The 21,030-nt window shown below is 37.9% G+C and overlaps 1 protein-coding gene across 6 annotated transcripts in view; it reads left to right on the forward strand.

Annotated features, from left to right (window-relative positions):
• srgap2 (SLIT-ROBO Rho GTPase activating protein 2) overlaps positions 1-21,030 on the forward strand; it is a 286,112-nt gene that overhangs the window by 197,386 nt on the left and 67,696 nt on the right. For 5 of the 6 annotated variants that reach the window (XM_062978583.1, XM_062978586.1, XM_062978587.1 and 2 more), the window contains 5 exons: positions 896-1,111; positions 3,415-3,543; positions 15,561-15,785; positions 19,369-19,470; positions 19,909-20,106. In XM_062978583.1, coding sequence (XP_062834653.1) covers positions 896-1,111; positions 3,415-3,543; positions 15,561-15,785; positions 19,369-19,470; positions 19,909-20,106 — 870 coding nt within the window. The remainder of the gene's footprint in view (positions 1-895; positions 1,112-3,414; positions 3,544-15,560; positions 15,786-19,368; positions 19,471-19,908; positions 20,107-21,030) is intronic. The other variant, XM_062978584.1, reaches the window with a different exon arrangement.

Below are 21,030 nucleotides of genomic sequence, written 5' to 3' on the forward strand. Positions count from 1 at the left end.
TCTGCTGAGCATGTTTACATGCCAGTACAGAGTATTCAAGGTACTCCCATCCTTCCAGAAATATTGTGCTAAGGAGGGGGAAATTGGTATATGACAGGGATGTAGAGTGGAATCATAACCTAGCCAGACACTCTCAAACTTGCCAAAGTAAGAAACCTGCCAAATGTACCTAAGTGTAAATAAGGAAAAGCAAAGCAGATGGCACAACTACTGGAGTTGACTTGCCTTTAGTATATGAGGAAGCAGATTACAAAGAAAAAACAGACATGGGAAAACATCGGTCCAGGTGTTTTGGACTTCAGCTTCCAAAAATCCCAGCCAGCTTACTGGCTGTTACGAATTGTGGGAGTTCAAAACACCTGAAGGGTCGAAGTTTGCCTATGTCTGCTCCAGAACCTGGAGAGAACATTCCTTCTTAAAGGAGAGACTTGTATTAAAACAAAACAAAAAAAAACAGGTTGCCACTCTATGGGTTATGATGTGGACTCTGATAATTGTTCACCTCTTTTTCAAAGAAATCCCCATATTATCTGACAGAAAACAAATGAATAACATATAATGTCCTTTCTAAAATCCTAATTCAAAAACACTTTTGTAATGCCACAATTCAGCTCACTCTCACATTTTGTCTGAAAACGGAATTATTATTATTATTCCACTTTTTCTCCATAAAAAGAAGCCCAAAGCAGCCAAAACCAATTCAATTGTGCTTGCATATTTGTATATTTCCTGGCATTTTTGCCTTAGTTTTGCCATACGTTGGAAACAACTAGAAGGCAACAACAACCACAGCAGCAGCAGCAGTCATATATCCTGTGGGTCCATAGGTGTAAATAAAATTGTGTCCTTTCCATCTGAGCAAGTACCAATTTTGTGCTTGACTTGTCTTTTACAGGTGATGAAGACCTATCATATGTACAATGCTGACAGCATCAGTGCTCAGAGCAAGCTGAAAGAGGCAGAGAAGCAGGAAGAAAAGCAGATTGGCAAATCTGTAAAGCAAGAGGATAAGCAAACCCCACGCTCCCCTGATTCAGCTTCCAGTGTCAAGTTCGAAGAAAAACATGTCCGACGGAGCTCAGTCAAGAAAATTGAGAAAATGAAAGAGAAGGTATGTGAGCAATATGGTGGGGTAAATCTCTGGGAAACTACAAAGCTCTCTGTGTTGTCGAAGGCTTTCATGGCCGGGATCACAGGGTTGTTGTATGTTTTATGGGCTGTATGGCCATGTTCCAGAAATATTCTCTCCTGACATTTCGCCCACATTACCTCACAACCTCTGAGGATGCCTGCCATAGATGTAGGCGAAACGTCAGGAGAGAATACTTCTGGAACATGGCCATACAGCCCAGAAAACATACAACAACCCTACAAAGCTCTCTTCCTCTACAGCTGCTGCTGAGCTGTTCTCCTTCAATCTGATCTACAGTATAGATCCATATTGGTTGGTTCCAGTTGGAGCTGAGGGAGAGAATGGTCGCATGGAACCTCGGCTCCATGCATCGAGGAAAGACGGTGAAGGGGAAGCACACTTCCATCCCTCAAAGCCCTCATTTTGGGGCAAAACAAGGAGAGGAGAGAGTGCCAGCAAAAGACCATATTGGGCATTAAAGGGTTGTGGGGAGAAATTCTGAGCTGAGAAAAAGTACTGACATAAGTGAGTGGTTCAGTATCTAAATTGCAGAGCTTCTTTGTATGAAATGGGGTGTGAAATAGAAAGCCCAGGAGGGATGCCTTTTCTTGAGTTACGATTGGTATTTCAACAACTTTTTCTTAAACTAGCATGCCTGTTGTGTGTAGCTTTGTGCAAGCCTCTGGCAGTATAGCAATCGAACTTTGATGCTTTATGTTGAGATATTTACTGTTTGTTTCACTAAAATAACAACATGGCTACAGGGTTGACTGGACAGGAGATTGATTATTTATTTCATATTCTGCTCTCTTTTGACATAAGATTCAAAGTGCCTTAAATTGGAATTCTAAACTAATATTTTATGCCCTTTTGAAAGAGTAGAATTCTGAAATACAAATGAATTTTAGCCTGCTGTTTTACACAACTAAGTGTTTAAATTAGAAACGTTTTCTTTACCTGAAATTTAGAGCTGTTTTTCCGCTTTGTCCAAAACAAGATTACAGTCTGTAAACCTGAGCGAGATAGTATGTATTAGGCTTGTGCAATCCAAGTAAACCGCGATCAGTTTCATTGCCTCGGATTTTGGTGGGGGCCCTGATCCGTTTTTTGGGAGCTTCCCGAATTCAGGAGGACAGAAATCCACTTTCGATCCGGGAAGCTGAAAGGTTCATTTTCTATCTGGCCCATTGGTGACAATGAGGGGGGGGGGGGCTTCCAAGTCTCTCCTTCCCATTATTTTAGGCATCGTTTGTCTTTGTATCCTTTATTAAGACCTGGATTAAAAGCCTTAGAGTTAAGATACAACTCTTTCTGGGATCCTTTCCCTTCTGTCTTTAGAGGAGATCTGGATTTGATAAAGGGCTTAAGAAACCTTGCTTCCTGGGAGCGTTTGCCTTCTGTCTTTAAGGGAGACCTAGGTTTAAAGAAAAGTCTTAAGAAACCTGGATCCTTTCCCTTCTATCTTTAGAGAATACATGGGTTTAATAAAGGGCTTAAGAAGCCTCGCTTCCTGTGATCCTTTTCCTTCCAGTGGCTGCCTCCCTCTCCACACTCAACTTGTAACTGAAAGAAACCGACAGCAGCCAGTTTCAACAGTCATTGTTCTGCTGCAGGCAGTAAAATAAATGGCAGCGGAGCCCATGCCGTTACGGGCTTCTGAACCAGCCTAACAAGCTGAAGACAAACATTCAAAATGAATCCATGCACAACCCTAGTATGTATACATATGAACCTCCATTGGCTCATTGAGTTGTAAAGATACTGCATCTAACTATGTTGCTCTGTCCTCAGTAACAAGTTGAAAGACCCTTCTGTGTTCACCAGGAAAGATCAAGTGACTCTTGTTAATCTGGTTGGTTTTGTCATAAGGCCACAGAGTCTTCTTGATGACTTCCGTTTATATAAATCCTTAGTACCAGTACCCAGAGCCAAATAACATGTAGTTATTTTCTACATACAAGTAGGGTTATAAGATTAGATAATTATTTTTACAGCTGATGTGGTGTAGTCCTTTCAGTGTTGGCCTACAGCTCTGTTGACCAGGGTTTGAATCCCTACTTATTTATTTATTTATTTATTTCTGGTATTTCTACCCTGCCCTTCTCCCCTGGGGGACTCAGGGCGGCTTACAAATTGGCAACACAGTACTTGATCATAGAAACCTAGTGGGTGACTTTGGGCAAGTCATATTCTCTCAGGCTTTGAGAAAGGCAATAGAAATCATGACATTCTGAATACCTGTATTTACTTTTGTTAATAATCTCCTTTTGACTTCTTTTCAGCGCCAAGCAAAATACACAGAAAACAAATTGAAAGCAATTAAAGCAAGAAATGAATACCTGCTGGCCCTGGAAGCAACCAATGCATCTGTGTTCAAGTATTACATCCATGACCTGTCTGATCTCATTGATGTAAGTGTACTAGTTTTGGGGTGCCTTTATTGGATATTGCTGCTGTAAATTCTATTGTGTTTTACTTTCCATTACATCTTTTAATGACAGAAATCTTCACGGGATGGAGAATTATCACTGTCTTGGATAAGTCTGAATTCATTGCGATCTTAGTAATAACAGTTTTTATCATTCTGCTTCGAAATGGGGAGGGTCTGTGCAGGAATATTTTATGTAATTTTGTTACGCTGTTTTAATTTTAAGGCAGTTGGCAACTGGGTCCTTTCCCCTTTATAGCTCCTTCCTGGAAATAATGGTGCATTTCCATTTGTCACCTTTATGTGGATGTGGATCACTCACCATGATGACTGTGGTGAGCAGAATGTAGGCCTTTTGCGATCCAATGAACCCACTCACAGGGAAGCTTGTAGTGTTTTTCAGGTTGCAACAACAGAATACTTAATGCTTGGCATGTTGAAAAGTCCTCCTCTTTTACAGCTTGATTAACTAAAACATTGTCCTTTGTTTCATGAGTACCAACAAGACTGACGTATTGACTGTATTGAGCTGCTTCCTCAGGCAGTTCCTGATTGCTGCTGGACACTGCTTTTCTCTGTTTCTTGGTGGCAGCTGTAATAGCGTCCTGTAATCAAGGTTAAAAATAGTCATTGGGGAGCCCTGAGGGTAACTGGTTATAGGAGGGAGGAAAAAAGAGGCCTCAAAACAAGCAAGTTAATTCCTCCTTTGGTTGTTCTCCACTGTTGTTACTCAGCCAGTCATAAAATCAAACAGGTCACGCTCATTTCTGTTCAGTACAAGTATTTATTGGTGACTTTCAGTGCTCATTCTACTTTGAATAAGTCTTTCTATACCAGAAAGTTTGTTTTGTCCTGGAGGTTGCTTGAGTGTTACAGGAAATGTGATACTGTATTAATATTTTGCATTTTCTGCTGCTTTTAAAAAAAATGGTCTCATCTTCTGATTGATTTTGGAAGAGCTATAAATCATCTTAAATACGGATAAGATTCAATCAGTCTTTGTTTTATGAATGAATACTGTAGAGCTTGAAAAGACAATTTTGTGGCTCTCTGGGTAGTGTAAAACTGTAATTACCAGCATGCATCACCTATGGCTGCCTAGGATGATGGGAATCAGAGTATACCTGGAGAATAACAGATTTCCCACATACTTAATGGTTGGATTATCAGGTGAATGGCAGTGAACAGAAAACTTTCATTATACTGTGAGTTATATCTGAGGGTAGGTTTACATGCTTAGAAAATATATGTGTTACAATTTTCTTTAAATTTCAACACAATCACCTTAAATTCAGACTGGAAATATGTCTGCAACCAGTGCAATTATTTCAAGACTGTCACTACATGCTGTTTGTATTGATATTCCAGTCAGCAGTTGAACTACTGTATTTGAAGATGACCTTGAAGAATATTCCAACTTCTGAGCATTCCTCAAGGGCAGTCCCATATAGAGTGCATTCTGGTGGTCTATCTGGGAGGATACCAGTGCATAGATTACTGTGGCTAGATTAACTCTGTCCAGGAAAGACTGTAAGTAGCACGCCAATCAAAGCTGGCACCAAGCACTCCAAACCACCAATTCTGTCCTTTTTGAATTTTAGAGCAGTGCAGGCCAATGAGGGCTTTGTGATTGCTTTTCTGAACACAAAGATTGGCAGTACATGCCAATGAGGGCTCTGTGATTGTTTTTTTCTGAACATGTAGATTGGCATTTTATTTGGATTATAAAATAATATGCCTTTACATAGACCAATGTTATGTTGACTTTTATTTGTTGATGTTTATATAGTACCAACAGTATGCATGACAGTGTCAAAATAATAGAGCCAATATTCATATCAGTAGTGCTTAGAACAGGGTGAATAATCTGGTCCAGATATATTATGACAGATGTGTTGCCTTCAACTCTAACCACAATTGTCAATAGTCAGGGAAGATAGAATGTGTTGTTCAAAGCATTTGGGGGATGCCCAGTCTTGGCTTACAAATTTTATGAAGCAGATAGATCAAAGACAAAGAGGCAATTAGTTTAACTGCAAATGTAGAAGGATAGATCTGTGTAGTGCAGAACATGGCTGTAGCGATGAGTTCAGAAAATACTCTGACAGATATGGTGACAGTCTTGATTGAGGGAGGAAATGACTTGTTGAAGAAATATATGGCTTCTCTGGAAAACACAGAGGTGGGAACAGGAACAAAGGTAACAAGAGCAGAGACATTTTGATGTAAAAGGGCTAAGGGGTCTCTAAAGTCTTTGCCTCTCCTCAATCAGGGAGTTAAAGTGAATTAGAGTATTAAAACCAGACAAAGAAGGTAAAAACTAAAAAGAAAGGATCATAGTCAAATGCTTTCAAATGTAGGCACTTTAAAAATCCCAGCTATTCCTTCCAGTGTCTGTTATCTCTGTTTCACCTTTCTCTGCCATTAAGACTTGATATGCTGTTGCTGAGGCACATATTGCAAGAAACATTGCCAGAGCCATTTGGATTTCCTGAACAAATCCTTATCTTTTCTTTAAACGCAGAAAGGAGCACTTTTTTTTATAAAACAGTTAACAAGTAACTCTTTTTCTGGGAGTCCGAAGGCTCCTGTGCTGACACAGCTATCTTGCTATGCAGAGTGTCAGGTGAATATATTAGTTTCCTCAGTATATCCCTATTCACTGTTCCTGAGTGCCAAGGGAGATGGCTCTCATGAGCATAGACTTTGTCCTTTTCGATTCCTAAATTGGGACAATTATTAACTGCATAAAGATTACCCTGTGCTTCACATATATAGCCTGCATACCTAAGCATATTTACCTTTTGGATAAAAACAGTTTCAGACAGAATTCTTTCCAATAGTTAGAAATTGTCACCAATACCCAAGGACCTTCTAGTTGTAGTTTATTTTCCTATATCACCTGGATATACTGGAAATTGAATAATGGGCCTTCAGTGCAGAGATCATACTTTTACCTGCTGCTGCTCAGTTGTTTACTCATCTCCGACAATTCGTGACCTCATGGACCAGTCCACGCCAGAGCTCCCTGTCGGCCGTCACCGCCCCCAGTTTCTTCAAGGTCAACCCAGTCACTTCAAGGATACCGTCCATCCATCTTGCCCTTGGTCGGCCTCTCTTCTTTTTTCCTTCCATTTTCCCCAGCATCATGATCTTTTCCAAGCTTTCCTGTCTCCTCATGATGTGGCCAAAATACTTCAGCTTTGCCTCTAATATCCTTCCCTCCAGTGAGCAGCCGGGCATTATTTCCTGGAGGATGGACTGGTTGGATCTTCTTGCGGTCCAAGGCACTCCTCCAGCACCAGAGTTCAAAAGCGTCTATCTTCCTTCGCTCAGCCTTCCTTATGGTCCAGCTCTCGCATCCATAGGTTACTATGGGGAATACCATTGCTTTGACTATGCGGACCTTCGTTGCCAGTGTGATGTCTCTGCTCTTCACTATTTTGTCAAGGTTGGCCATTGCTCTCCTCCCAAGAAGTAAACGTCTTCTGATTTCCTGGCTGCAGTCTGCATATGCAGTGATCTTCGCGCCTAGAAATATAAAGTCTGTCACTGCCTCCACGTTTTCTCCCTCAATTTGCCAGTTATCAATAGGTGTAGTTGCCATGATCTTAGTTTTTTTGACGTTTAACTGCAACCCAGCTTTTGCACTTTCTTCTTTCACCTTGGTGATGAGGCTCCTCAGTTCTTCCTCACTTTCGGCCATCAGAGTGGTATCATCCGCATACCTAAGGTTGTTAATGTTTCTTCCAGCAATTTTAACTCTGGCCTTGGATTCCTCAAGCCCCGCATGTCGCATGATGTGTTCTGCGTACAAGTTGAATAGGGAGGGTGAAAGTATGCAACCCTGCTGCACTCCTTTCCCAATCTTGAACCAGTCTGTTGTTCCCTGATCTGTTCTTACTGTGGCTACTTGGTCTTTATACAGATTTCTCAGGAGACAAACAAGGTGACTTGGTATCCCCATACCACCAAGAACATGCCATAGTTTATTATGATCCACATAGTCAAAGGCTTTAGAATAGTCAATAAAGCAGAAGTAGATGTTTTTCTGAAACTCCCTGGCTTCCTCCATTATCCAGCGGATATTGGCAATTTGAGTTTTTTCACTGGTGTCCTAAGCAACAGTCCTTGCATACACATCTCACTTTAAAGTACATTGAAATAGTAATTATAGGTATCAGGACCAACGGGTTAGGGAGAACAAATTCTAACACCAAAGGCACAATACTGGTATTTCAGCAATGTCTGAAATGTTTTTAAAACAGCCCAAGTGTTCCTCCCCTTAAGGTAACTATTTCATGCTGTTTCTCTTCCTGCAAAATTCATCGAATTGAAAGTTAAAAGACACAAACTGCTAAAGCCCACCCATACTAATGAAAGACATAGAGTAGTTAATGCTACATACTGGATTCATTGTTAATAGGAACAAGTAGTCGTTCAGCTGAATGTTCCCTTGTGGTTTTGAATCCACTGAAACTCCTTGGACTGATAATAATCCCTTATGTTAAATAAATATTAATTGAGTGGGAAAATATGTTTAAGCTGCTAGGTAAAGAAGTGTGTGTATTGAGCTGGGCGGATCATAGGGCACCAGGCAGGTTGGCACTGCAAACCTTTATTAAGGTGACTAAAAGCTACAATAGAGAACTGCTACAATGGACACAGAAATACATGTTTGCCTGGTTAATTCTAATTAATTAACATAATTAGTTACCCTTGGCCCTCGGTATCCACTGGGATAGGTTTCAGGACACCCTGCATATGCCAAAGATATGGATTATCAAGTTCCCATTCGTGACATGGAGAATGGCAGCAGTGAAAGCGGTGCCAAGTCCTAGGTGACAGGCTTGTGGTGAGGTAAATATTATTTGGCCTCTCGCACATCTGATAATATAAATGCAGAAATAGTATTTTTAAAAACCCAATCCAACAACCCTGTTTCCCCTCATTCCTGAGATCTAGTACAACCAGGCCAAGAAGCAGTCCCAGGGCAGCAGCATTTTTAGGCATTGCAAGCAAGCAGTTTGGGGGAGGTAAGGGATTATGAAGAATGCTTGCCTAGTGACACACCAGTCACCACCACACCCCCTCTTGAAGTTTGAGTCTTTTGTGTGCAGGAAGTTTTAAAATTTTATTTTATTCTATAAAAAATCTAAACATCATAATAAAAGCAATACAATGCAAGCACACATCTCATAGTACTCACTACTACCAACTACAGACACGTAAAATTACCACCAAAAAGAAAAATATGTACACAAGTGACAAAAAAGAAGAAGTAGGTAAGATAATACTTGATCTTCAACGTACATACCATATTCTTAATACTTCACATGTCTACTGTTCAGTCTTGTTACTTTTTAATTCTCAGGCCCTGTGATTAATGTCTTCTCACCTTTCTCATAAAATATCATTCATGGTTCCCAATCTTTCATAAATCTATCCAACATTTTTTTCTCTTAGCAAGGCATTACTGTTTTGTTAAAGAGTTATTTCTGTACCTTAGCCTTTATCAAAAAGGAACCATCAATTACTCTGAATGACAGAATGAAGAAGCTTAGTCTGTTTCAGGAGAACCTAAAAGAAGGTCTTAACTTTGCAGTAAGGAAGCACCAGAAAGCCACTACACTACTATAACCATTTTCTTACCCATGTTAATACTGTTTGTTACATTGACCTGTTGATAAGACAACCCAGGTTTTTTGGATCGATCTTCTGTCTAAAATCTTTGGCTTACACATGAATACAGTCTATTTTGCGGTTAGGTCATCAAGCTGAGTGCTGCAAAAGGCCAGTACAGGCAGTTCCCGAGTTGCAAGCATCCAACTTACTCATAGTTAAGAATGGGATGGAGACAACAGTAAGAGAAATCTGCCTCCAGGAAAAGAAATTCACTCCTTTAAGAATTATCCCCAATCCTTGTTTCCACAACTAGCAATTTATTTTGAAAATTCAATTATCACAGGCAGAGAAAGTGAGGCGAAATCTTCTGAACAGGTGCACAGAAAGCAAAACTAACACCACAGTGGTTTTAATCCTTCCTTATATTTCTTTATATTTCTAAGAAGTACTTTCAAATACAGTAAAAGAAAAGTTTATATATGCAGCAGTGTAAAGCTAAAATATATTGTACATTTGGATGGAGTTACACTTTAAAATGTACCTGTTCCAATTTACAATCAAATTTGACTTAAGAACAAACCTTTAGAACCTATCTTGTTCATAACTTGGGGACTGCCTATAAATGTAGCAGACAATATATAATTTGCAGAATATTTTTGAGCCACCTTTCTGCTTAATGTTGGTAAAGCGGTGTGAGTGGTGGGGGTTGGATATAAGTAAACCAGAAGGGTAAAACTACTAACAAATAACATTCACTCCCCAGAGCTTTCTATTTTTTCCCCCTTTCAGGTAATTACAAAATCTTACACTGCTGCATATATAAACTTTTCTTCTACTGTCTTTGAAAGTACTTCTTAGAATAGCCAGTTAAGGAATGTTCTTCTGCACTGAATTTTGAAATGCAGACTGTTTACTTGCCGTATGTCCTTCCAGGTTTTCTATTTAAAATCTATTGGTTGGCAAAGGGTTAATCAGCTGTCATGCTGAGAAGAGAATTTGGATGAGCTATCATTAAATTCTTATAAAAAATTGATTTCCTTGGAGAACATTTCCATCAAACATTTATATAACCCAGAAAAGGCCAGCATGACTGACACACTTATAAATGTGATATTTTAGACATTTTAAAACGTTATGGATGGAAAGGGGTTGTTGAAAACTGTTTGCTGCCAACAGTTACTTTAAAGATGGAAAACATTGCTGTCTTAATCTAATCCTACTGATTTCTTATGGAGGAGACTTATAAAATATGAATTATTGTTTCACTTTCTAATTCCATGAATGAAATCAGACAGGCAGTCACACACATACACACATTCCTACCTCAGGCTGTCTCTAAAGATGAATCCAAGTGTTTGAATCATAGCTTGTCAAATGGGCAGCCATGCCCTTGAGGAATCCATCCATGAATCTGGGGCACCAGTAGATCAAACGGCAAATTAACACAGATGTTAATCTTTTGAAAAAGTTACAGTTGATTTGCCTCATAATTTTCATTGAAGCTTATCTCTAATTACACAGTGCACAACATGCCATTGTGATGTCATTGGAAAGCTGCAACTGCTTGAATGCTTATTTACTAATGGAAACACCCTCTGCATCTGAAATTCTCAATCAAGCTGCTTTTGTTTTTATGCTTGGTCTTTGTGCTTTTTGATTGAATCCAGTGTTCTTTCATTGTCTGTTTTGCAGTAAAGTCAGCAACTGCTGCTGCTTTACAAGAACTTCCTACCACAGCTTTTTGTCTCTATGTTTACAAATATTGCCCAAGGCACTGATAGTATCCTTACGAGCACATGGTAGATGAATCTTTCTTTCTCCTTTCCTTTTTGTGCTGTCTGTCTATTATATCTCCTAAACGGAAGGTGGTCCATTGATATAAGCTATGGAGTAGGGCATCCATCAAGCATAAAATCATAGAATCATAGAACCCTAGAGTTGGAAGAGACCCTACGGGCCATCCAGTCCAACCCCCTGCTAAGAAGCAGGAAAATTGCATTCAAAGCACCCCCGACAGATGGTCTTGACAGCTGCTTAAAAGCCCCCAAAGAAGGAGCCTCCACCACACTCCAGGGCAGAGAGTTTCAGTGCCGAACAGCTCTCACAGTGAGGAAGTTCTTCCTAATGTTCAGGTGGAATCTTCCTTCCTGAAGTTTGAAGCTATTGTTCCTAGTCTCCAGGACAGCAGGAAACAAGCTTGCTCCTCCTCCCCATAACTTCCCCTCACATATTTATACATGGCTATCATGTCTCCCCTCTGCCTTCTCTTCTGCAGGCTAAACATGCCCAGTTCTTTAAGCCGCTCCTCATAGGGCTTGTTCTCCATACCCTTGGTCATTTTAGTCGCCCTCCTCTGGACATTTTCCAGCTTGTCAACATCTCCCTTCAATTGCGATGCCCAGAATTGGACACAGTATTCCAGGTGTGGTTTGGCCAAGGCAGAATAGAGGGGTAGCATGACTTCTCTGGATCTAGACACTATACTCATATGGATGCAGGCCAAAATCCCATTGGCTTTTTTTGGTGCCGCATCACATTGTAGGCTCACATTTAACTTGTTGTCCACAAGGACTCCAAGATCTTTTTCACACATACTGCTATTGAGCCAGCAAAGGGGTTCTTATTCCTTTTGGATAGATTCAAGGCACATTCAACATTGGGGCTCATTCTTTTTTATATATACAGTAGAGTCTCACTTATCCAACACTCGCTTATCCAACGTTCTGGATTATCCAATGCATTTTTGTAGTCAATGTTTTCAATACGTCGTGATATTTTGGTGCTAAATTCGTAAGTACAGTAATTACTACATAGCATTACCGTGTACTGAACTACTTTTTCTTTCAAATTCATTGTATAACATGATGTTTTGGTGCTTAATTTGTAAAATCATAACCTAATTTGATGTTTAATAGGGTTTTCCTTAATCTTTCCTTATTATCCAACATATTTGCTTATCCAACGTTCTGCCGGCCCGTTTACGTTCGATAAGGGAGACTCTACTGTATATAATTATTTTTATTAACATATATAGAAATAGAATACATCGAAAGAATGAGAACAATTATTGAATAGAAAGTGAAGAGAAAAAAGAAAAAAAGAGAAGTAGTGAAGAAGGGAGGAGAGGGAACTATTAAAAAAGAGAGGGGGGGGAAAGAAATATATAAAAAGAAAAACAATAAAAATAGTGAAAAATAGAAGTAATAGAAAGAAAGAAAAATAATGGTGACAAAAAAAATAAATAATAAAAAATTAAATTTAAAAAATTGGTATTGACTTCCTTCCAGTCCTTTGCAGTTTGGTTCTTTTCTAATTCTGCAGATTCTCCCTCAATTAGGTATATTGTTATATTACTGTACCTCTCCCAGTAGTTATTTGTCTCGTCTTCTTCTGAAATAATTTTCTACCTGATCCCAGGTTGTTTGTCTTATAGGGTTACCCTAGTTCTTTTTAATCAAAAAAGTCAATTTGTCCATGTCCTTGATGTCCATCAATTTAATTCTCCATTGATCCGGGTCTGGTATTTCTTCTAGTTTCCAATACTTTGCGTAGGTGATCCTGGCTGCTGACGTCATATAAGTGAATAAAATATCCTCATTCTGCGACATAATAAAGTCCTTATCTGTTAAACCTAACAAATAGTATTCTGATTTTTTAGGGAATTCCCTTTGAAAGATATTTTGAATTTCTTCATGAATCTTTTTTTTAAACTATCTCTTTTAAAAATTTCTTCATGAATCTTAACCCAGTAACTTGTGGCCTTGCTACATGTCCACCACATATGGAAAGAGCTTCTATCTTGGTCATGACATTTCCAACAATTTTTTGGAACATTTTTGTACATCATAGATAGTTTTGTAGGGGTCATGTACCACCAATGAAACATCTTCAGCCAATTTTCCTTAAGGTCAGTCGAATATGTATATTTTAGCTTTTTATTCCACATTGGTTCCCATTCATTTAGATTTATAGGTCTTCGTATATTTTCTGCCCGTTTAATCATGCAAGCTTTTATACTTTCCTTCTCCGTAGCCCAGTCCAGAAATTTATTATAGATTTTTGTAATCAATTTCTTATCTGTTTGGAGTATTTTATCCCAAAACTCTTCACTAAGGTTGAATCTTAACTTATTATCCTGTTTATAATGATCTCTGATTTGTAAGTAATGAAGCCAAGAGATATTTTTAAAAGTCTGCTTTAATTCTTGATGAGTTTTCAAAGTCATAGTTTTGATTAGAATATCCTTATAAGATGGCCATGAAGTCCAACCTAATTATCTTCTCTGATTAGCTTTCATTGCCGACACCCATAGCAGGGTTTTAGTGTAAAAGTTTCTTTTATATTTGTCCCATACTCTTAATAGTGAGGACCTTACAAAATGATTTCTAAAGTTTTTCTCTTTTTCCATTCTGTCGTACCAAGTATAAACATGCCACCCTACCCTAAGGTCGTGGCCTGCTAAAGTTAATATTTTTTCTTTTTTTTAGAGTCATCCAGTCCTTTACCCAGGTTTATGCACAGGCCTCATAGTAGATTTTTAGGTCTGGGAATCCAAATCCTCTATTTTTTTTTTTATCCGTCAAGATTAAATAATTTATTCTCGGCTTTTTTCCTTTCCAAATAAATTTCAACAAATCCTTAGTACATTCTTTAATTTTTTATCATTCTGTATTATCGGCAAATTTTGAAAGAGATATCAAAATTTAGGCAGTATTTTCATTTTTACTAAGGAAATTCTTCCTAATAAAGAAAGATTTAGATGTCTCCATTTCTCCAAGTATCTTTTTATTTCCTTCCAAAGTTTCTCATAATTATTCGTTAGGAGCTGTGAATTTTTGGACGTAACCCATATTCCAAGATTTTGGTAACTATTTGTATTCTTGTTCTATTTTGTAATTCTTCTTGTTTATTTTTCCTGATATTTTTAGTTAACATCTTTTTTGTTGAGTTTGAAGCCCGCCAAACATTGGCACTCATTCTTTAAGTAATGACACAAAATTCTTTCTCATAAATAAGCTTTGGCTTGGATAGCACATCAGTCTTCAGGTCAGGTCAATATGTTCAGCTAATGTTTGACTATGACATTTCTGTTCAGTTTTCTTTCCCCTTTTCAACCAAGTAATCTGTCCAATTGTTTATTTATTTATTTTGTTCTGTGTAGTCCTACTTTATTGCTTTTCACAGAAAGAGCCCAAAGGCATTTTTGGAATAAAGTTAAATGAACAGGCAAAACAGTTGCTAAAATATTTAGACCAAGTTCTTAAAAGCTGTAGTCAAACCTAAATTTAAAAAAGAGTGTGTTTCAAGTTTCACTGGAAGGGACTCTTGTCAGGCATGATATAAAAACTGATGAAAACAGTACCAAGTAAACATGCTTGGGAAGGAAGCTGCAAAGTGTAGGTGACACCACTAAAGAGGTTCCTTTATTTTTGTCATCCACATCTAACTTAAGATGTCAAGGGCACTAGGAAAAGAATCTTTGAAGAGAATATTAATTAGGTGGAAGCCTACTGTGGAAGAAAAGAGTCCTGTAGAGAATATAGGCTTGCTAATCCATTAAGTGATGTAAATGTCAAAAGCAGAACTGTAATTTGAAAACAGAAACAGCAAAACAGAAAAGGGAAAGCAAATAAACCTGCCTTACTAACTAGCATGTTAAAAAGAATAGCTTAGGTATATGTTTGGAAACCAGCATTGAAATCATAAGAACAGTGGGGCTGGTGAAGCAAGAAAATAATCCTTGGATGCATTTCAAAGGAAGGGATTGCTTTGGTTTACTTGTGCAAACTTTTACCCACTATGTAGTTTGATTAACCTGATTTGTATGTGCCATCTCATATGTGCATATTTTAGTTTTGAATTAAAAGTTTGATGAAACATGTTGAACTTCCCATCTTTTTACATCCCATTTATTTTTATACCATTTCCACTTCTGGTACACATTTTTCTTTTAAAGAAGGATCACCCCTACTTCAATAACTGAGGTATATCTGTATTACACAAGGTATGCAATTCCTCCTCTCCAGAATGTGTGTCATTGGCTTCTTCAGGCAAACCAAGAGAGGATGTAATCCATGTTACTACTTCAGTACTTTCTCTGTTGTATGACCAGTTTAACATATTGCTGTATTGACTGTGTGATACATTTAAAACAAAGAAGAATATTAAATGGCATTAAGTTTTTTTTAAAAATACAATTGAATACTTTATCATTTTTCTTGTCATAACAGGTTATTGGATCTTTTGAGGGCAAAATCCATGTGGCTTTAAATTAATTACTGTAAAAATAATGGTACATGGTTTATTTTGTGATTTCTGTCCTTGCATTTTCAGGTAGTATTTTCTTGTTTTTGTTTTTGTTTTTTGTTTTTTCAGCAGTGCTGTGACTTAGGATATCATGCCAGTCTTGGTAGAGCTCTCAGGACATTCCTGTCAGCAGAACTAAACTTAGAGCAGTCAAAACATGAGGGCCTTGATGCAATAGAGAATGCTGTGGAGAACTTGGATGCCAACAGTGACAAGCAACGCCTTATGGAGATGTGCAACAATGTCTTCTGCCCACCCATGAAGTTTGAGTTTCAGCCTCACATGGGTGACATGGTTAGTTTTTTCTTCTTCTTCTTTGTGCATGTGGGTACATAAAATTTCAATTCTAGTCCATAATCACAAAAACTATTTCTTAGTATTGCCATCAAGGCCATTTTGATTTATGACAACCCCGTGTTTGAGAGACCTCCAAGTCACCCTGTTACCAGGCCTTGCAAACTCAGGACTGTGGCTTCCTTCATTGAGTCTATCCAACTGTAATACTGTTTTCCTTGTTTCCTACTGTCTTTTATCTTACCTAAGATTATTATCATTTCTAATTAGTCATGTTTTCTCATGATATGTTTAAAGTCTCTGTTTGGTCATCTTGTCTTCTAGGGGAAAGTTCAGGCTCGATATAGGACCCATTTATTTGTCTCTTTTGTCAGTCCTTGCTATCTGCAGAACAGCACAACATTTCAAATGAGTTGATTTTACTATATGGGAAATAAAACACATTTCTGTCTTGATTGCACAGTCACTGTAGATATTTACACATGATCAATTTGTGTATTAAATGAACAGGTGAAGAGGGTTCATGGGAGCTAGCTGCATCTATCAGTATGTACTGTGGCCATCTTCCCCAAAAAACATCAATTTGATGTGTTTTTTTTTGGAACATTTGTGTATGAGTACATGCAGATACTGTTATTTGTAAGGAGAAAGCCTTTCCAACCAGGATCCCACCTCTCATGCATTAGTTTGGATGAAAAGCAGTCTTTATACATCTTAGTACATGTTGATACTACCTTAATCATGTGTGTTTGGTTTATTGTTTTGTGCCTTCAAGTTATTTCTCACTTATGGCAACTCTAAGGTCAACCTTATCATGAGGGTTTATTGGCAATATTTGTTCAGAAATCTTGCCAATATCTTGCCTTGGGTTTGTATTCAAATCCTTTTTCCAAGGAAGGATTTGAAACTTGACTTTCGAAGTACCCTGTTTCCCCTAAAATAAGACATCCCCAGAAAATAAGACCTAGTAGAGGTTTTTCTGAATTGCTAAATATAAGGCCTCCTCCGAAAGTAAGACCTAGCAAAGTTTTTGTTTGTAAGCATGCCTGCCGAACAGAACACCAGAGCATGCAGGATTGGTAAATGTACGTACCATAGATTGTTGTACATGGAAATAATGGTAGTAACAAGAAATTCTTGATAGGATTCACAATTTGTCTGGTTATGCTGGTTTGTGATGACAACTACTGTACAGTATATAATAAATGTTGCTTTTTTTGTTCAACAATAAATGTGAATTCTTCTTCATGGAAAAATAAGACATGACCTGAAAATAAGACCTAGCACATCTTTGGGAGCAAAAAATTAATATAAGACACTGTCTTATTTTCGGGGAAACACGGTAGTAGTCCAGTTCTCAAATCTTTATAACCCACTAGTTAAGAGATAGGTTTAGATACTAATTAGGAAAAAGCTGGTATGCTTGTTTCTTCTTTAGGGGGAAGAAGACTAAACTAATTGTGGGAAACCCTAATAAATGAGTGTACAACAGTTGTCCATACAGTAGTATCATGTGTTACTGGCTATTATTGATTATTAGGAGGCCAGCCTACAATGCCAAATTCATCATACTTTGTTGTTTTCCTTGCTATGAGCTTATCATATATGTATATATATAATAAGATATTTTATAAAAGCTAAATATTGTGCTTGCTGGATAGCCATAAAACTAAAACTTGGCATTTTATTGCATATTCTCTGGTATTTATTGCACATTTCCTTCATTAAGCGTACTTAATCCCAAGAGGTGGCATCACAGATGCTTTACATTAGCTCTGTTTGCAGTGTTCTTATGAAATTTTCTCTGCTTGTGCACACAGCTGTAAAATATTAAAGTACACGTTGTTGATGAAGCAAGTGCCATTGACTGCCATGTAGAATTGTATTATTTTCTTTAAAGAGATCCATTCTCTCTTTTTATCCATGTGACTGTTAGAAGTAATTACCCTCAGAACTGAAGTATTTAAAGATTTTATTACTTAATTCACTACCCAGGCTTCCTTTTTATCTGTTCACTTTTCATGGTATCTAAATGTTAAATTGCTATAGTTAGCAATCAGTGGGTATTCATTGGGATGCAGGAATATTTCAGTGGTGTAGGCTCATTAAAAAGATTTGGACTCAAATCTGGACTCAATGATATGTTACCATCTGAAACATATGTGAGAAATGTCCAAAATCATTTAACTTTGAATTAATGAAGTCTGACACATACTGTCAGGCAGTTGTCACATTCACTTTATCTCTGTATGTTTGCCACATATGTGATGGAGTGTCAGCGTTTTGGACTGGTTGTCGTAAAATGTTTGTGCATATCTCATTCATTTTGAGTTCATGTTTGTAGATTTAACTATATAAGCAAGTTTATTGCTGATAGTGAGACAAGTAGAATAATGTTGAACTTTTAGGTATCTTATGTACTTGGTTGATCTGCAAAACCACATAATCTACCATACCTTTGTGTGAATTGGTTTTGATTTGCTGGAAACCATAGGTCACCATAGCTGGTCCATGAATTCCTGTTGTTTTGTATATCAAACTCACCAGTATAGACTAACCTGAACTAGGTTCTGTGAAAGTGCTTGTGCTTTCATTGCATCCAGGCACTTCTATATGTGCTCTTACATATGTGTGCATGTATCTGAGAGTCAAAAGAAAAAACTAACACATATTCTAGTCATTTTTATAGCCTCACATTGTTGCTTTGAGCTTTGCCGAAAACACACATTCAAGAATGCTTTTTAATAGCATTCAGAACTCTAGTAGCTAGATAAAGGTTTGATGCTTGGCAGGGCTTTAGCCAAGGGAGGGGGATTAGGGGTTCACCCCCCCCCCCCCAAAAGTCAGATTTTTTAATAAAAAAACAACCTGATCTACTAATGAATTTTAACTGATTAATCAAATCCCCATGAGTATCCACTGAAGTTTATCTGTCTTGAGTGTCCACTGAAGTTTATTGATGGAGCCTGATTTCTAAGTTATTTTGCATTATGGAACTGCTCTGTATGATTCGTTAAAAAAAGTTTCAAAAACCCCCCTCCGAATTTTTTTTCTGGCTACAGCCCTGATGCTTGGTAAATCATCAAAGGGAGTTTCTTTAAATATTTGTGGGCTCTTCTTATTATTATTTGGAAAGAAGATGGCAGGTGAAAATATTTTATGCTTCTCTTGGCAAGATTTGTTCAGAGAAGTATGGCTTCCCTAAGATTACCCAGAGGATTTCCATAGCCAAGCAGGGATTTGAACTCTTGTCTCCAATGCTCAAACCACTATTATAACAGGAAATTTCTAATTAACCATAGTTCCCTCTTCTATCAAAACTGAGAAGCAGAGGTTCTAATGGTGCACATGCCCCCCCCCTAAACTTTGGAGATTTACTCCATAGATCTATTAAGGCTGCTTGCTTTTCATTACTGATGATATAGATTTCATAGCAGTGTGTAGTTATAAAATTTGTAGTCTGCCCACAAAGCCTATCCTACCTGCATATCCCGCCTAGATGGCCAGACCACTGTTCTGGAACTCAGACCAGATGAAAACTAGAGAACTGGAGATTGTTTCAAAAGTATCTTTTCCCCACCAGGTCTCCCAACTATGTGCACAGCAACCTGTGCAGAGTGAATTGGTACAGAGATGTCAGCAGTTGCAGTCTAGGCTATCCACTCTGAAGATTGAAAACGAAGAGGTAAGCTAACACAAAGTCCACATCTTCTAGCAATTTCTGTGATAGTATCTTCTTGTTAAAAAAATGTTCCGTAATCTTGTTTGTTTGCCTGGACAGCAAACTGAGTAGAAAGTTAACTGAAAGCATGAGCGCTGTAATGGTTTGTTTCAGGCAGAATTTCTAAGGCAAACAGAATGTTGTCATATTATAAATGTCTATCATTTTGGGGCAACAATATTTTTGTATGCACTATCACATGGTGGACACATATTATTGCATTTTTGGAATTCTAGACTTGATTGATACACCACAGCTATGTTCTTTAGAACTGCCCTGTTTAATGTAAAATGGTTATTGGTTAGCATGAACGCTGACTTATAAGAGCATCTCCCAGATAGCAATATAACTATGGTACTTCTTCCCCCCCCCCATTTTTTTATTCCTTTTTTTCTCTCTAAGGTGAAGAAGACGATGGAAGCCACTCTGCAGACTATTCAGGATATTGTTACGATTGAGGATTTTGATGTTTCTGACTGCTTTCAATATAGCAATTCCATGGAGTCTGTAAAATCAACGGTCTCTGAAACTTTCATGAGCAAGCCAAGCATCGCCAAGAGACGAGCCAATCAGCAGGAGACAGAACAGTTCTATTTCACAGTAAGAGAGTTAATGTTTAATGCACTTCCAGCAAAACAGACACATGCTGAAGCTTGAAAATTGTATGTGTCACACACACTTTAGGCTAACAAGTTATTAGAGCTGTACTTGTAGTGAATAATGAGAATGGTCCACCTACAAGATCAACGACTATCTGATTTTGTTTGATCTTTCTCTTCTGCTTCAAAACTTAAATTAATTGTATCTTATTTAGAACTAGTATGTAAACAAAAATGGCATCACATCTAGCCCACACACTCAACCTGGGAATATTTCTTTTTATCACATCATAAACTGAACTGTTTTCAGGTTAGCGGATTTAGCTGGGAGGAAAAAACAACAAATAGTTGTAAGTGATAATTCTTTTATTAACGAAAGAACATTTTTAGTAAAAGTACTGCTATGCCTTTTTCCATATAGATCTTCTTAATGCTTTCCTGTAAAATGAATAACAACCTGTTATCCTACAACAACTAGGAACACAAGTTGCATGAAAATAACCTGAAACTTTACTAGATAAATGATGAACCTCATGCGCAGCTTTGTATTGATTTTTGTACATAGTTGGAATCTTGCTGACTGTTCAAGAAATTAAATGTGATACATGTAGCTTCAGTGTCCTTAAGTCCAGACACACACATGCACAATTCTTTTCTCTCTTCTCAGATGTCTGATTAGTAGAAGATCAGATTTTAAAAGGCAGACACTGTGATATAAATGTCATGCGACATGCTCCTATTTACCCTAGCAGTGTCCTATTGAAGAGTGCTGGATTGAGATATTAAGTACCCAGGTTTTACTCCTCACTGTCCCATGAAACTCATCTGACTCAGTTTCTCTTAGCTTAACCCACATCACAGTGTTGCTATGAGGATAAGTTGGGGAGGGAACAAGCCATGCACACTGCCTTGAGTTAGTTAAATG

The sequence above is a fragment of the Anolis carolinensis genome, chromosome 4 (genome assembly GCF_035594765.1).
Source record: "Anolis carolinensis isolate JA03-04 chromosome 4, rAnoCar3.1.pri, whole genome shotgun sequence".
Taxonomy (NCBI): Eukaryota; Metazoa; Chordata; class Lepidosauria; order Squamata; family Dactyloidae; genus Anolis; species Anolis carolinensis.